This window comes from Mustela lutreola, chromosome 7 (assembly GCF_030435805.1).
Source record: "Mustela lutreola isolate mMusLut2 chromosome 7, mMusLut2.pri, whole genome shotgun sequence".
In the NCBI taxonomy this organism is placed as follows: Eukaryota; Metazoa; Chordata; class Mammalia; order Carnivora; family Mustelidae; genus Mustela; species Mustela lutreola.
The window spans coordinates 132,613,468-132,629,443 of record NC_081296.1 but is presented as its reverse complement, the minus strand read 5'-3'; the positions used below and the strand labels follow the sequence as shown (position 1 = coordinate 132,629,443).

Sequence of the window (15,976 nt, the reverse complement as noted above, 5' to 3'; positions counted from 1 at the left end):
ATGATCCCTTAGTATGTGTGCGGCTCTGGGAGGGAATTTATAAGGTAGTAAAACCCTGTTCTTACCTTCAAGAAGCTTACAGTCTAGTTGGGAAGATACTGTATAAAATTGAAAAGTTCCTCTCCTACTGGAGAATAATGGTAAGTGATAAATAAGAGGTAACATACATTATGGGGGGGGGGGTATAGTTAATTAGAGGACACATCAGAAAGGTGCACTTGTTTGGGGCTTTGAAGAAAACAGAGGTCCTGCCCTAATCTGGCACTTCCAGCCCCGCTGTACGGGATACGGTCCCCACTTAACTCCAGGGCCTCCCCCTGCCACACACACTTCCACATGTACCTCTCTTGCAATTATGCAATTGACTAGTTTGTTCACTGTTTGTTTCCTGTTCTTCACATATTCTTTATGGAATCTTCCTTCTCTCCTTTGCTATCTGGAATATCCCATTTGTTCTTTGTGACACCTCTGGCTCCTGTGTTCTCTTCAAATCTTACGCCTCCCCCTCTAAAAGCAGTCAGGTCAGAATTTGCCTAAGAAGGTATTTCTTTTTTTTTTTTTTCTTTTTTTTTTTTAAAAGATTTTATTTATTTATTTGACAGAGCGAGATCACAAGTAGGCAGAGAGGCAGGCAGAGAGAGAGGAAGGGAAGCAGGCTCCCTGCTGAGCAGAGAGCCCGATGCGGGACTTGATCCCAGGACCCTGAGATCATGACCTGAGCCGAAGGCAGCGGCTTAACCCACTGAGCCACCCAGGCACCCTAAGAAGGTATTTCAATGAACCAGTTTTCTCTGCTGGAAGACTTTCTTTAAAGCTTTACTGGTACTGTCTAACTCGTACCCCAAGCTGTGCCATGCCTTTCAAAAAAAAAAAAAAACCCCAAAACAAAACAAAACAAAAAACCCTTCCATTCCACTATCTATGTTCTAGAAGCTACAACAAATGTTAAATTAACCAGGAACCTGAAAGTGGATGTATTCGTGCTGTCCGATGTATATCTTTTAGTCTTGACATTTTGCCCTGATGACACAAACTCTGGAAAGTGAAGACAATTGTCTTTGATTGATTTCATCCCTCTTCTGGACATACTTTCTAAATGGCACTGCTGCCATCCTACGCCCAGGTGACTGCCAGGGGAAAATAATTCTTGGCAAAACAATGAACACAATATAATGAGAAGGTTGAAAGAAGAAGCCTGGTTTGGAGTTGGGTATTATGTATTATATTGCCTTTCTGTCCCACCTTCCCCCTTTTCCACTGCCCCCCCATAATGCCCTCCAATTAAAACAGGGAAATACCACACACACACATGCACACATGGAAAGAGACCTGAGTTCCTATTTATAAGGAGCCTACTTGGTTGAAACAGTCTTCATATTCTTATAAACAGAAAAAAATGTATTGACCCTGGTGGATTGAATTAGATTCTTATACCTTGAAGGAGCAACATCTCCTCCAAGGGTTAGAACTTAGCCAGGTCACTCAGATATTTAATGAAGGAGTTAGGATTTGACTCGAGTCTGACTTCAGAACCCATGCTTTCAACGAGTACATTAATCTACTTCCTATGTGTTGGTTTTCTTACCTTATTTCTGTTCCCTCTTCTTCCTTTTCATGCACTGTAGTGGCATTTTCAACACTGGACTTGGAGTATTCCCTGACCTGACCAAAGTTTATTCCATTGATGTATTCTTTATACTGTAAGTATGCACACATGCAATGTTTACCCGTATTTTGTCACTGTCAAAAAGTAGGGTGCAATCATAGGGGTTGGTTGAAACCTAGTGAAGCAATTGTCTCAAGGGGAAGCAGTGATCGGCTGTGACAAATGTGCTGGCGGATGAAGTTAGGCAGAAACTGAGAAACAATCACTGGATTTAGTAATAGGGGACTTTGGTGATTCCGACGAGTGCAGTTCCAATGGAGCTCTAGGGTGAACTCCGGTTGGAGTTGGCTCCAGAAAGAATCAGAAGGAAAGACTTAGAGAAAGTGACTATTACAAACTCTTTTGAGAAGTCTTACTGTTAAAAAGGAGCGGAAACATATCTCAGTAGTTGGAGCACACTGGGACAGGAGAAAAGGTTTATTTTTGTTGTTTCTTGTTGTTTGATGGGACCAATTATGGCATGTTTGTTTGCTGATGAGAGTGATCAAATAGAAAGAAAATTTGACGATAATGATGATACTTTATCTTCCATATAATTTTAATAGCTTTTCAGACACATGTATTCATATATTTGCTACTCTTGACCTCCTTATAATGTGTAAATGGAAGCTATAAATTTTTTCCATTCTATAAATGAAGAAACAGAGGAACAGAAAACCTAAGTGATTTTGTCTGAGCAGAGTCCCAAGGAGCAGAAACCAGTGGTGTTCAAACTACTTCCTGTGGCTTCTGACTGGTGACCATGTGCCCTTCTCCAAAACCTGTGACACAGTCACATGTCTTACCTCATTGTATAGAAGTAAACAGACTTATGCAGCGTTAGAGGGTGAGTCTCCACCACAGAGTCAGCAAAAGGTGGAGTGGTCGGATCTGAACTCTCAGGATTTTGCCAGAAAAAAAAAAAAAAAAAAAAAAATTGACCACGCTTTTTTGCTGCTGAAGAGCACAGTTCAAAAATAGTCAGTCTTCTAGCAACTAGACTGGCACAGAAAGTTCTTCAGGAGCATCCGCCAGGCAGTAGTTTGCAAGTATAGGACACTTCAGTAATACTCATAAAAAGAAATCCACTGATCTCATTGTACCAGCCCTTTTTAGAGGTTTCAGACACTTAGAAAACTCTAGTTGCTATGGGTCAAGTATTTGTCACAGATTTACTGAAGTCTCTAAGGTGCCTGCTCCCGTTATAAATGAGGATTTAGTCAGGGCTTCAGCCCACCCCCAAAGCTCACTTGCTTACACACGTCTGGAAGGCTGTGAGTGTGCGTCCCGCTCTCCACGCCTCACTGAACCTCTGAGCCACCCGCAGCTAAGAGGAGTCAACGAAACCTAAAAATAAACAATATTAAACTAAATTGCATCAGGTTATTTATTTGGGTGCATAGGGTGGAGCAAAAGCCCAGTCCCTGGAGAAAGCATTTTTTTTTTTTCACCAAGTGTCTTTTTGTCCCTCTTTTGCAGTGAAATCACAGACAACCCTTACATGACTTCCATCCCTGCCAATGCTTTCCAGGGGCTCTGCAATGAAACCCTGACACTGTGAGTATTGCCACTTCCACTCCTGCCAACAACCAAAATGTTATTTGGACCATTGCCATATTTTCACTCCAAGAAACATTATAGGACATGCTCTATGATCTCCTAAATGTTTCAGAGTTAAATAAGAGGATTGCCTTATGGTATGTTAGTCCAATCGATGACAAAATGGTTTAAGTAACAAGACAAGTATTCCCTTATAGAAATGGTCAGCACACTTGATCTAGAGATGACCATTGGGTCTTACAGAACACATGGTCTTTGCGGCAACGGCTTACCTCTGCCATTATAAGCAAAAGGCAGCCATATACAATACGTAAATTAGTAAGCCTGTCTTTCAAATCAAATTTAATTTACAAAAACAAGTAGTAGACCAGAATTGAACTGAAGGCCTTGTAATATTATTGTATTCTAATATCCCTATTATATACAGGAAGAACCTGGGGTTAGAGTGGTGACTTTTCCAAGATCACTGAGTTAGGAAAAGGTGCAACTAAGAGCTTCTCATGCTCTTTGCACTCACACTCAACTCGTTATCACAACTGTTAAGAAGGTCCAACAAAACCCTATTGAATAGAAAACAGTGTTGTTATACATCATTATTTTTCAGAGTTTGGATGGGTTCTGCTCTTTAGATGTTCCAAAGGCGAGGTTTATTAGAGAAATTCATAAAGTATTCTAATAAAGAAATCTAGTAGAGGTATAAAAGATAAGTTAATTCTCCAAACTTGTAGAAAACTCCCCTCTCTCATCCAATTAGCCACGAACTAGAGTTGTCCAAAGGATCTCTTCTCTCTAGCTTCAGTACCACTGCCCAAGCTCAGGCGTCCTGGCTTTTTTGCCTGGATTGTCATCAAGTTCCCTTTCTCTGGTCACACTACAGTCCAGGTAGTTTTTGTGAGATACAAACTTGATTGGATTATTCCCCAGTAAAATTGACACAAGCATCCCCACAACTCTTACAAGAAGCTGCTTCCAATGCATTCTGTCTATCCATCTAAAGCCCTGTGAAACTGCCTCAGCCTCTGAGTCTCTAGCCACACTGAAGCATTTCCTCCTTCTCCTTGAAACATGGCGATAGGTCTTTGGACAAGACGAGAGACTCTTCTTGGCCATCATTTTCATTTGACAACACAGCAAAAATCTGGAGCCTTAGCCTGCTCAGTCCCAAGCCTCCAGGCCTTTTGCCTCCTCTATGAAGGTTTCCGTTGCGCAACTGAACCACTCATTGCATCTAAACTCATTTCTCAGTTTCTCTACCTTCACCGTTTGGCCTTTTTTTCTAAAGACCCCATGCCTCCGGCAGCCTTCTCAAGTGAAAGCAGCTCCTTGTCCCAAGGAGCCCGGGCACAGTAGGCATTTAATAAACATCTGGGTGGCTCAGTGGGTTAAGCCGCTGCCTTCGGCTCAGGTCATGATCTCAGAGTCCTGGGATCGAGCCCCGCATCGGGCTCTCTGCTCAGCGGGGAGCCTGCCTGCCTCTCTACCTGCCTCTCTGCCTGCTTGTAATCTCTGTCTGTCAAATAAATAAATAAAATCTTTAAAAAAAAAAAAAAAAAAAAAAATAAAGACCCCATGCCTCCGGCAGCCTTCTCAAGTGAAAGCAGCTCCTTGTCCCAAGGAGCCCGGGCACAGTAGGCATTTAATAAACATCTGAATGAGGGAATTCTGTGCTTCCTGAAATCAAGAGTGGGGGATGGCATGGGTTGCCCATTATCTTTTTGGGTAATCATTTTTACATTCCTGCAAAAGTCCTTGCTTCTTCGAAGCTCATGCTCAAAATACCGCATGAGAGGGTGTGTGTCCAGCGGTGAATTTATGTGCATATTCCTGGCAGGATAGAGTTTCAATTGAAGTTTGCAATCCTTTCTTTTTTCTTCCTTCATTATTTTCCCTTTCTAAGGCCTATTTGTCTATTAAGAGTTTCATTTAATCTCTGAAATGTAATGCTAACAAAGAATATTTTCATTGTCTAGGACTCTTAACAAAGTTTTAGAAAATAGAAATCCCAAATGTATAATTCTCACATCTACATAAAAGAACTCTAATTCAGGGGCTGGGTGGCTGGGTGGCTCCGTGGGTTAATGCCTCTGCCTTCAGCTCAGGTCATGATCTCAGGGTCCTGGGATCGAGCCCCCACATTAGGCTCTCTGCTCAGGGAAGCCTGCTTCCTTCTCTCTCTCTCTCTCTCACTCTCTCTGCCTGCCTCTCTGCCTATTTGTGATCTCTGTCAAATAAATAAATAAATTAAAAAAAGAAAGAAAGAAACTGAAGTTAGGGGCACCTGAGTGGCTCAGTCAATTAAGTGTCTGCCTTTGGCTCAGGTTGGGATCTCAAGGTCCTGGGATTGAGCCCGATGTTGGGCTTTCAGCTCAGCAGGAAGCCTGCTCCTCTTTCTCCCTCTGTCTGCCACTCTGCCTCCTTGTGCTCTGTCAAATAAATAAATAAACCATTTGAAAGAAAGAAAAAAAAAAAAAAACCTGAAGTTATCCTTCATTATTGACATTGGGTTAAGTATTAAGTATTACCCCAAACTCTTCTTTTTTGAGTATAGGTAGCAGAATATTTTTTTTATTCTTAATGGTGGCAAATCTTTGCTTCTCAAAATGAATTGCTTCTGAGAAATAGCTTGAAGTTACTAGGAGCTGTCTGGTAAAAGAGGATTCAAAGTTGGAAATATTCTATGTTCCAAGCAAGACATACTGTGAAGTTTTCTTGTGGGACCTGAGAACCTTCATGCACATTTCTGACACTGCAGAAATGAAACCCAACCATCACCTCTTATGAGCCACTGATTTCTCCTCTCTCTTTTGATTGTAGGAAATTATACAACAATGGATTTACTTCAATCCAAGGACATGCTTTCAATGGGACAAAGCTGGATGCTGTGTAAGTCAAGGGTAGCCATGGACACCACTATCTTCCTCCATAATCCCAACCCCATCCAGTGGGGGAACATCCAATGGGTCAGAATTCTGTTAGAGATAGGTTCTACCAGAGCATTCCTCAACCCCAGAATGAGTATGACCAAAATTTGGGAATGATGTTAAGGAACTTGGCAAGAGCCAGCTTTAGCAAATACTTACAGTGACTCCCATCCTAAATCACAAACCTTTTATCCTTGATAAAATGGAGAACCATGGTATCACCTTCAATTTCCTTGTAGGAGTCTGTTGTGTTTGTGTGTAAATGTTAATGAAGTACACTGTATATGTACATGAAGTAAAGCATGTCTTTAAGTCTGAAGCTGTTCAGAAAGTAAGGTTTTTATTTTTACTTTTTTCTGATATGTTTTCAGAAAGATTTACTCTATATTTGATTCACTCGCTTTTGCCTACCCACCCCCAAATAAATAAAGCCTAGAATAAGATAGTCACTTACATGGGGTTCTGCCTGTGCTGTATTTTCCTGCCAGATCTTTGTGGCCACCAGTATCTACAACAGGACATACTTTGGGTCTAAGAGCTTGTGGACTGGTTCAGCCATACTAATTTGTGTTTTAACCTAATATCTAGTAAGTGAAAAAATACATTTAGTAGAGTATGTTTCCCACACTGTGGTGGACTAGTTAATTTGTAGGACCTTCCTACAAAACAACTATGACATCCATTTTTTAAAAATTACATTTATATCATAGCTCCAAGAGAGAGAAATAAACTAACAAACCAGGAGCTGAAACCAAATTGGTGGGTGCTTCCAGAAGGCTGATTTGCTAGGGGCAGGTGCCAACATCAGTGATGCCAGGAGACAAGGCTTTAGTGCAGTCTGAAGAAATGAAAGTGATACAAACCTGAGACTCCTAGGTTAAACCAGGCAACCTGGATGAGAGCTGGAGTAGAACCACCCTAGTAGTACATTCTGATTTCTGGCAGAAATAAATGCATACCTCTGCAGAGAGAAAAATACCAATACAGGCCCCCACCTTTTTTAAAGATCTCGATCAATCAAATATGCGCTCACTTTCAAAAACCACACATAGGAGAAGAAAAACCCACCATGGTTAAGAGTCAGCTAGAAGAACACACAACACATTTTTGTGTTTGTCTTGTAACACATCACTGAGTATTTTCTCTAACAATTATATTTTTTCCAATTCCAGAGTTTCTCTTTGCTTTTTCAAAAAAGTTGCATGCTCATTTTTGACAGTCTTATTGCTTACTCCCTTTTGTGACTCCATCTTTTTTTTTCCCCTGTAAACTTTCCACACATGGTTATTTTATATTCCAGAGTGGTCATCACAAAATCTGAGGGCCTATGGTTCTAGATCTGTTGTACAGTGCTTCTCAAACTTTATTGAACATATAAGCCACCTGGGATCCTATTAAAGTACAGAATCTGGTTAAGTAGATCTGAAGTGGCCCCAGGATTCTGCATTTCTAATAGGCTCCCAGGTGATGATAATGCTACTGACCATTGGACCACACTTAAGCTGGGTGAGCTGAATGACCTGCACAGCCATATGCAGGGGCCTTGAAAGCAAACAAACATAACACATGTAGATGACATGGTCTTATTCTAATTCGGGAGTTAAGTAGTGGGTTCTGGTATGATTCCATTTTTAAAGAATAAATGCAAATAAGTTTTGAAATCATACCTTGGCATGGCTTTCTGAGTTCTGTTTGAAGTGGAGTCTCAATCTTTGCCAAGCTTTTGGATTTCCTCATAGTCTTTATCAAATAGAGATCAGAGTACCTTTCTCTGAATTGTCACATTCTGGTTATTAGTCATTTTTTTAAATGCACAATTATAGGGAAATCTGCAAAGTCTCAATGGAGTGATGACATGAATCCTTACACATCAATTTTGTTTACAGTAGGAAAGACCTTAATTCCATATTAACTTTATCATACAAACCTCACATAATCCTTTGTCCATTTTTCAACATTTTTTTGAACACTACAATGAGCCAGGTACTGTGCTATTCACCGGTGATACAAAGACGAAGAGGAGAAGTGCGCTCCCTGCCTTCCCTGAGCTTGCATCCTAGTGGTGTCAACTTGAGGGCAGCAATATTAAGGGTCAAGGTACATTAGGGAGAAATTAAGCAAATCCAAAATATGCAATCTTCAACAAGGGAGATCAGAGCTGGTAATAAGGCTCCTGAATTCAGTGTGTCCAGCTGACTCTTTTCTGAACCAAAACTCGCTTTCCAGAATGCTGGATGAGATAAAGAACCAGAAACTGACCTTAGATATATGGTCATTTATTAGTAAAAATTTTATTTTTCACAAGCAAAAGATGTTAAAGCCCATGATGAGGAGGTAAGCTTTAAATGATTTGCTTCTTTATCCTGCTATACATTGTCGTTGGAAGGTTTCACCCTCAATCACTCTCAGTTGTCATTTTTTAAGGACAGCAATATGGGGTATATAATTCAGCCTTTGAGGTCTACACAGAATAGTTCTCAATATTATCTGAAAATTGAAATCACCTGGAGAGATTTGAAAGCACTAATGTCTAGGTTTACCACCAGATATTCTGGTGTTAATGGTTTGGTTGTAGGCAGGGCACAGGGATTAAAAAATCTCCATAGGTGCAGCCAACATAAAGCAAAAGTCAAACCAGGAATTGCACTATTAGGTATTTATCTAAAGAACACAAACATAGTGTTTCAAAGGGGCGCTTGCACCCAATGTTTATAGCAGCGATGTCCACCATAGCCAAAATAGGAAAGAGTTCAGATGTTCATCAGCAGATGAATGGATAAATAAGATGTGTGTGTGTGTGTGTGTGTGTGTGTGTGTGTGTGTGATGGAATATTACTCAGCCATCAAAGAGAATGAAATCTCACCATTTGGAACAACATGGATGGATGAAGCAAGAGGGTATTACGCTAAGTGAAATAAGTCAGAGAAAGACAAACACTATATGATTTCACTTATATGTGAAATTTAAGAAACGAAACAGATGACCATAGAGAAAGGGAAACTAAACTAAATTAAGATAAAAATTGAGAGGGAGGCAAACCATCAGAGATGCTGAACTCTAGGAAACAAACTGAGAGTTGCCGGAGGGGAGGTGGGTGGGGGAAAGGGGTAACTGGGTGATGGGCAGTAAGGAGGGCACTTGATGTCATGAGCCCTGGGTGTGACATGCAACTGATGCATCACTATATTCTACCTCTGAAACTAATAAAAACAAAACGCAAACAAAATAAAAAGTCAAGAACCACTGCTGTGGAGTATGTTATCATTCTTCTTGTCCAATAGTCACATTTTGCATATAAAGGGAATGAAGCCCAGAGTAAACACATGGCCTTTTTTTTTTTTTTTTTTTTTTTTAAAAACCATGGCTTTTTAAATTTGATAGAACTAGCTTGTGGCCAAGCCAAACCCAGGACCTAGATGCCCTGTTTCGAGACTCTTTACTGTGCCCTCCTGGGATTCTTCATTGCTGACTTAGCAGCCACCACCAAGACTTGGACATCCAAGTCCTCTGGCTACTGCTGCTTATTACTTAAACCAGGAGAATGGGATAAGAACACTTCAATGCTTATGTGAGAAGATTCTCTCTACCTTCTGACCGTCTTTCTCCTCTGACCATATCATGGGCTCTGTGAGAGGTTTGACAGATGACAGAGAATTATTCTTTTGGAGCAATGGATTTTAATTCATTGTTTCCCTGAATTACAGCCTTTCGTAGTCCCTGTAATGATCCCTTGGAACATAGAAAAGAAATTAATGTGCCATATTCACTATACTTTCTTGGCATTTTTATGCAAAATATTAATGTTTTTGGAAGGATTTAACAGATGTGGGAAAGATTTAAGTGAGAACCATTTGTTTCTTGACTTTTAGAAGTCTAGATCAGAGATCAGCAAGCATTTTTGGAAAGGGCCAGATGAACATTTTGGGTTTTGTGGGCCATATCACCTCAGTTGCAGCTACTCAGCTCTGCCATTATAATGTGGCAGCAGCCACAGACAATGTGTAAACAAATAAGCATGACTATGTTCCAATAAAACTTTATTTACAGAAACAGGTGGCAGGCAAGATTTGACCAGATGGTCATAGTTCATGGACCGCTTTTCTTGAAGGGGTATTCAGTGAGGAGGACCACTGTGTGATGAAATATGTAGTCTATTTCTCCCAATTCCTAGTAGAGTTCAAAGGCAATTATGGGATAAAGATAAATGCCCGGAAAAATATTTTAGGGTTTGAAATTTCAGATCCAATCATAATAGAAAACAAGAACGTTTTTTTCCAATTAGTATTTTGAATCCAAACTTGAAACTCTGTCCTATAATAATGTTCTATCATTCTACCCTAAGTTTTTAAAGCCTAGTTGATGGAAACTTATTTTTTCTTAGCGTTAAGCACTTCAGGAAAAAGTATTGTGTAAATCCAAGGTAAAAACAAATGATGATGGTGCTAGGAGGTTTGAGACTACAGGAATATCAAGGCTGAGTAGCAGGTGCAGAAAACAGAGGTCAAGTTTCAAAAGTGATAACGAAATAGTATTTACTTTGTGATTTTAACATAGGGCTGATGCCTGTGGTCTCAATGCTAATTGTGATCTTAAACTAATGTGAACACATCAATATCCTATAATGATTCTATTTGCACACAAAAATTACACATAACATGTTAACAACTTGATAAATTCTCCAGAATTATGTCCAAATATCTGTAGGTTCTAATTTAAACATTGTGTCATCCTCCAAAACAACAACAATTCCCCATCATCCATCTCCTGTCAATTTACTGAAATTAGCAGATTTAACCTCATTTAGACATTATTTTAAGTAACTGAAGCCAAGTTGGACAAATTCCAGATGAGAACAAGCACTGATGCCTCAGCAGCAGTTGGGTAATTAAAGTTTGTGAACATTATGGCAGATGTGTAAACACACATGGTCCTGTGATTTCATATGGAACCAAGCACACTGTCATCACTCAGATGTGAAATTAATAATAATACAAGCATCTCTTGCTCGGCAGAAGTTGAACGGCTCCCAGTCATAAGCAAAGTCACACATTCATTCCTTGGAACCTCTTTTCCATCCTCTCTTTCCACACAATCTGGCATGGGGATGTGTTGCTTGTCTCAGAATATCTGATTGCCTGTATTGTATTTTCTATTGTCAAACACTAGTAACTAGCTACCATCTGACAGTAAACATTTGGGCAGGGAAAAAAAAATACCATTTTGATCTCCTAAGAACATACCAAAACCTTAATTATTATGAGCAGAGAAGTCAACACAATTCGTGTGCTATTACCATCACACATTAGCTGATTAGAAGCAAAACACCATAGCTTGGAGCACTGGGACAAGATGACGATAGAGAAGATTATGGGATGAAGCAGGCTATTACTTCTCATGGAGTCTTTAAACAGTTTGTCGAATATGCTCCAACACTGGCTTTTACCTCTGTTGAAACCTTGAGCATTTTCTCATCTGTTACTGTTTACAGACAGGTCTCCTGATTTACGCTACCAAAAGGATTACCATGGAGCAATGAGGGCTAGGCAGGGGTTCCCTTTAACCCCTCCAAATAACCAATGCTATGAGGGGGAAACCTGTTTCCTTACAGAAGTGTTCCCATGAGTCTCACAATGTAAACAGGTGCTAGCCCAGGTTTACCCTAATGGGCCTATGGAAATGCAAGCTGAAATTCCTCCTTGGAGCTGAAATTTATCCCAAAACTCCCCAGAGAGCACAGCTCAGCAGCAACCACAATTTTCCTTGCCATAGTGTCATATTCCTCCCTCTGACAAAGCTCACTTCCTCACCTAAATATAATAGAGAGGGTGCCTCTAGCTGGGAGTTAGTTACCCAGCAGCTGGACTTCCATTTATTCATCCAGCAAGTTTTAATGAATGGCTGCTATATACCAAGAATGAGTCCAATGAAGAAAGATGTGAGCTACAATATTGTCTCTCTCATACTAAGTTCATCAACTGGATATTCTTCCCCAACTCAGTTCTGACCATCTTCATTTTCCTGACCACATTGCTCTTTCTTCACTGTGAGATACACAGCATGAACATTACAAAGCCACTGAACACACATATACCAGTGTCTATATTATTTTTAAAGGAAATCTAGTTCTTTTCTCATAAGCCCTTTACTGTGTGTATATTTAGAAATCCTGGCTTTCTTGAAGTCTTTCCTTTCAACTCTGACTCCAAAGCTTTATACTGCATATTAAGTTCATTCATGTCTACCATGTCCTTGCAAAAATATAGTTTAAATGATTACCCCACCCCTATAAAATAATGATTGTCTGGAGTAGCTTACCCATAGATCCTACCAAGATCTGTGATTGATTTACCCAAGTTGGTTTACAGAATGTGGATTCTAGAGGAATCAGCCTAAGTCATGGAGAAGAAATCAGTAGACCGACATTTCCAGGTAACATAAATGGGGATGATGGAAGCACTTTATTCTTGGGTATTAAGGGTTTTGTAGATATATGGCCCCATCCCATCCTCTTAGCTTCAAATAGAAAGTAGAATCAGCACTCTGAACCCAAGGTAAAAAGCTTCATGGAATTATCACATTATCTGTGATAATAAGCAAGTCCTCCAAACTGCTACACATGGAGTGACAGTCTCATTTTTGAGCACCTAATTATCTCTAAGAGATAAAGTACCCAACAACCCTGCTGGTTTTAGAGAACAGAGCCTCCCCCAAGATCAGGTTCATCTCCGTTCAAGCTGGCTGCACCCTCTCTCCATCCTCTTTTTTCCCCCTGGACTCTGGCTGGCTTTCTCAGTTTGAAATCTTCTGCAGTGTTTCTGGTAAACTGCAATGCTTATCAACCATTCTCCCAATCCTTGGGGACATATTGAATAACAGATGAAAACACTACAGACTTGGACAAGCAATTATTTAGTTTTACAATAATTTCTAATGATTAGAGCAAGCCGATTTTTACTTGCAGCAGTCTGAGATGAAGAGGGAAAACTGAGATGAGCTCACCCATCCCCACTTGATTTTCAGCTGTCTGGGAACAGAATGTGATCTGCAAGCTGCATGGTCCAAAGAACACAAGAAGAGATGCAAGCCAGTGCCGCACATATGCTCAGCTTATTGTCTTTTTACAAAATCCTGCTGTTCAAGATCTTCTTTCCTATAGTTTTTCCAAGGTGGTTCTTGCCCGCTCTAGCTGTCACTGACCAAAGGAATTCCATGGACACTGTGTGTTGAGGGACAGTCAAACAATGACAGCCTTACATGATAGTCATTCAATCTGAAGGCATAGATGAGCTCCTGTAGCATCTTAGTTGGGTCTTGGTATATATATATGGGATTAATGGAACCACACCATTTCAGACTTATTAATGTCCTAGAGGCTTAATGTCCCACTCTTGCCTGAAAAAGCCATGTCTGGGCCATACCATGTGGCATTTGTAATCAGCTGCCTTGTCACGGCCATCAAGAGACTCAATGGTCCACCATATTGTATGTTGAGCCTTCTCTTCTCTCATTCTCTATTCCCTTTTCCTTAAAGCAATCTCATGTGACACCCACCTCACTATTTTGGAAGAGAGGTACACGAATTTTTTTTATTCATTTACATATTCATTCTCTGTAATCTTATCTGTGTAACCTGCACACCCCTCCCACCTCCCAAATAGGATTTTCAGAGAAAATATAGGCCATCCCATCACATTTGAATTGTTCATATAAACAACAAATTACTCTTTAGTATAAGAATGTTTCAAAAATTACATGGGGAATACTAATGCTAAAAATTATTCATTTGGGGGCATCTGGGTGGCTCAGTCATTTAAGCATCTGCCTTCAGCTCAGGTTATGATCCCAGGATCCTGGGATTGAGTCCCACATCGGGCTCCCAGCTTGTCAGAAAGACTACTTCTCCCTCTTCCTCTGCCTGCTGCTCTGCCTACTTGTACTCTCTATCTATCAAATAAATAAATAAAATCTTTAAAAAGTTATTCATTGTTTTTCTGGGCATCTTGTATTTTTATTTTCTAAATCTGGCAACCCTACCCCCCAAGAAAAGATCTGAGTCTCTGACAATCTTCATTACAGATACTGAATTTTACAAATTGAAGGTCTGTAGCAACCCTGCATAAAGCAGCTGTCTGGGAGCCATTTTCCCAACAACATTTGCTCACTTCTTGTCCGTGTGTCATACTTTGGTAATTCTCACAACATTGCAAACTCTTTCATTATTATTACTTTTAAATTCCTGCAATCTCATGATAAAACTTGAACAGATGAGGAGTGGCTTCTTATGGGTGAGCAGTGGTTTCTTGAGATGGACTCTATACCTGGAGAAGATGCTCTGAAGATTGTTAAAATGAGAACAAAGGATTTAGAATATGACATAAATTTAGTTGATAAACAAAGGATTTAGAATATGACATAAATTTAGTTGAGAGGACCGGCCCCAACTTTGAAAGCTCTGTGGGTAAAATACTATTAAACAGCATCACATGCTACAGAGAAATTGTTCTGAAGAGCCAATCAATACAGTAAACTTCACTGCTGTCTTATTTTAAGAAATTGCCACATCCACCCTAACCTTCAGCAGCCACCACCCTGATCAGTCAGCAGCTGTCAACACTGAGGCAAGATCCTCCACCAGCAAAAAGATTATGACTCGCTATAAACTCAGATGATGGTTAGCATTTTTTAGCAATAAAGCATTCTTAAATTAAGGTACGAACATTGGTTTTTTATACATAAAGCTATTGTATGCTTAAAAGACTGAAATATAGTGTAACATAACTTTTATATGCACTGGGAAACCAAAAAATTTATCTGACTCGCCTAATTGTGGTGATCGAGAACCAAATCTACAGTATCTCTGAAGTATGCCTGCAAATAGGGAACTAGACAACTTTTATAAAATCTAGATATGCAAGCTATATCCTAAACATGCTCACTTCCAAAGACATGTTGCCATAATTAATATGTATAAACCTTGCACAACTAAAACCTAGAATGTTTTGAGTGCTTAAGCTAGAAGAAGGTAAGGTGTTTTCTAGATTCTTAGAAACCAGTTAATAGGGGCACTTGGGGGTTCAGTTTGTTAAGCATCTGACTCCTGATTTCAGCTCAGTTACTAATCTCATGGTCGTGGGATTGAGACACGCATCAGGCTTTGTGTTTGGTGGGGAGTCTGCTTGCGAGTCTCTCTCCTCTCCCTCTCACTCTGTCCCTCCTTGCCCTCTCTCTCTCTTTCTCTCAAATAAATAAATAAATCCTTTTTTTTTTTTTTAAGCAGTTAATAGCCATGGAGATCATGCTCACATTTCATTTTGGCATTTATATTAATTTGCTTAACCTCACCTAACTCTCTCTCCCACTCTCCTTCTAGTTACCTGAACAAGAATAAATACTTGACAGCTATTGACAAGGATGCATTTGGAGGAGTGTACAGTGGACCAACCTTGCTGTAAGTAAGACAAAAGAATGTCAGCCTTCGTTTTATATTATTTGGAATGGAGGGGGTCATTAAGAGGAGCAGCTGATGTTCGTGGGTAGGGAATATTGATGTCTTGGCTAAAGACTTGTCTAAAGGCGTAGCTCCTCCTGTACAGGCTACTGCTTGGAAGAAGGTCCTTGTTCTTTGAGACCCAGAAGATCTCCTACTCTACCAAGCCATCCTGACGCCTATCAGGAGGTCACCCCAGTGTGGACATTCATGGTGTCCACTCTTGTGGAAAAAAAACAGATATTTTTGAGCAGCTGCTATTTGCAGAATTCTGAGACACAGGATCTACAAATGGGTGGAAGACAATCTATGCAGGGAAAAGTGTGTACGAATGTGGATCGCACAATGCCTGGCATGAAGAA

General features: G+C 40.1%; 1 protein-coding gene across 2 annotated transcripts in view; it reads left to right on the top strand.

Annotated features, from left to right (window-relative positions):
* The window catches only part of TSHR (thyroid stimulating hormone receptor), a 165,621-nt gene that overhangs the window by 123,531 nt on the left and 26,114 nt on the right, over positions 1-15,976 (top strand). For both annotated transcript variants that reach the window (XM_059182626.1, XM_059182625.1), the window contains exons 6-9: positions 1,626-1,700; positions 3,125-3,202; positions 6,020-6,088; positions 15,498-15,575. In XM_059182626.1, the coding sequence (XP_059038609.1) occupies positions 1,626-1,700; positions 3,125-3,202; positions 6,020-6,088; positions 15,498-15,575 (300 nt within the window). The remainder of the gene's footprint in view (positions 1-1,625; positions 1,701-3,124; positions 3,203-6,019; positions 6,089-15,497; positions 15,576-15,976) is intronic.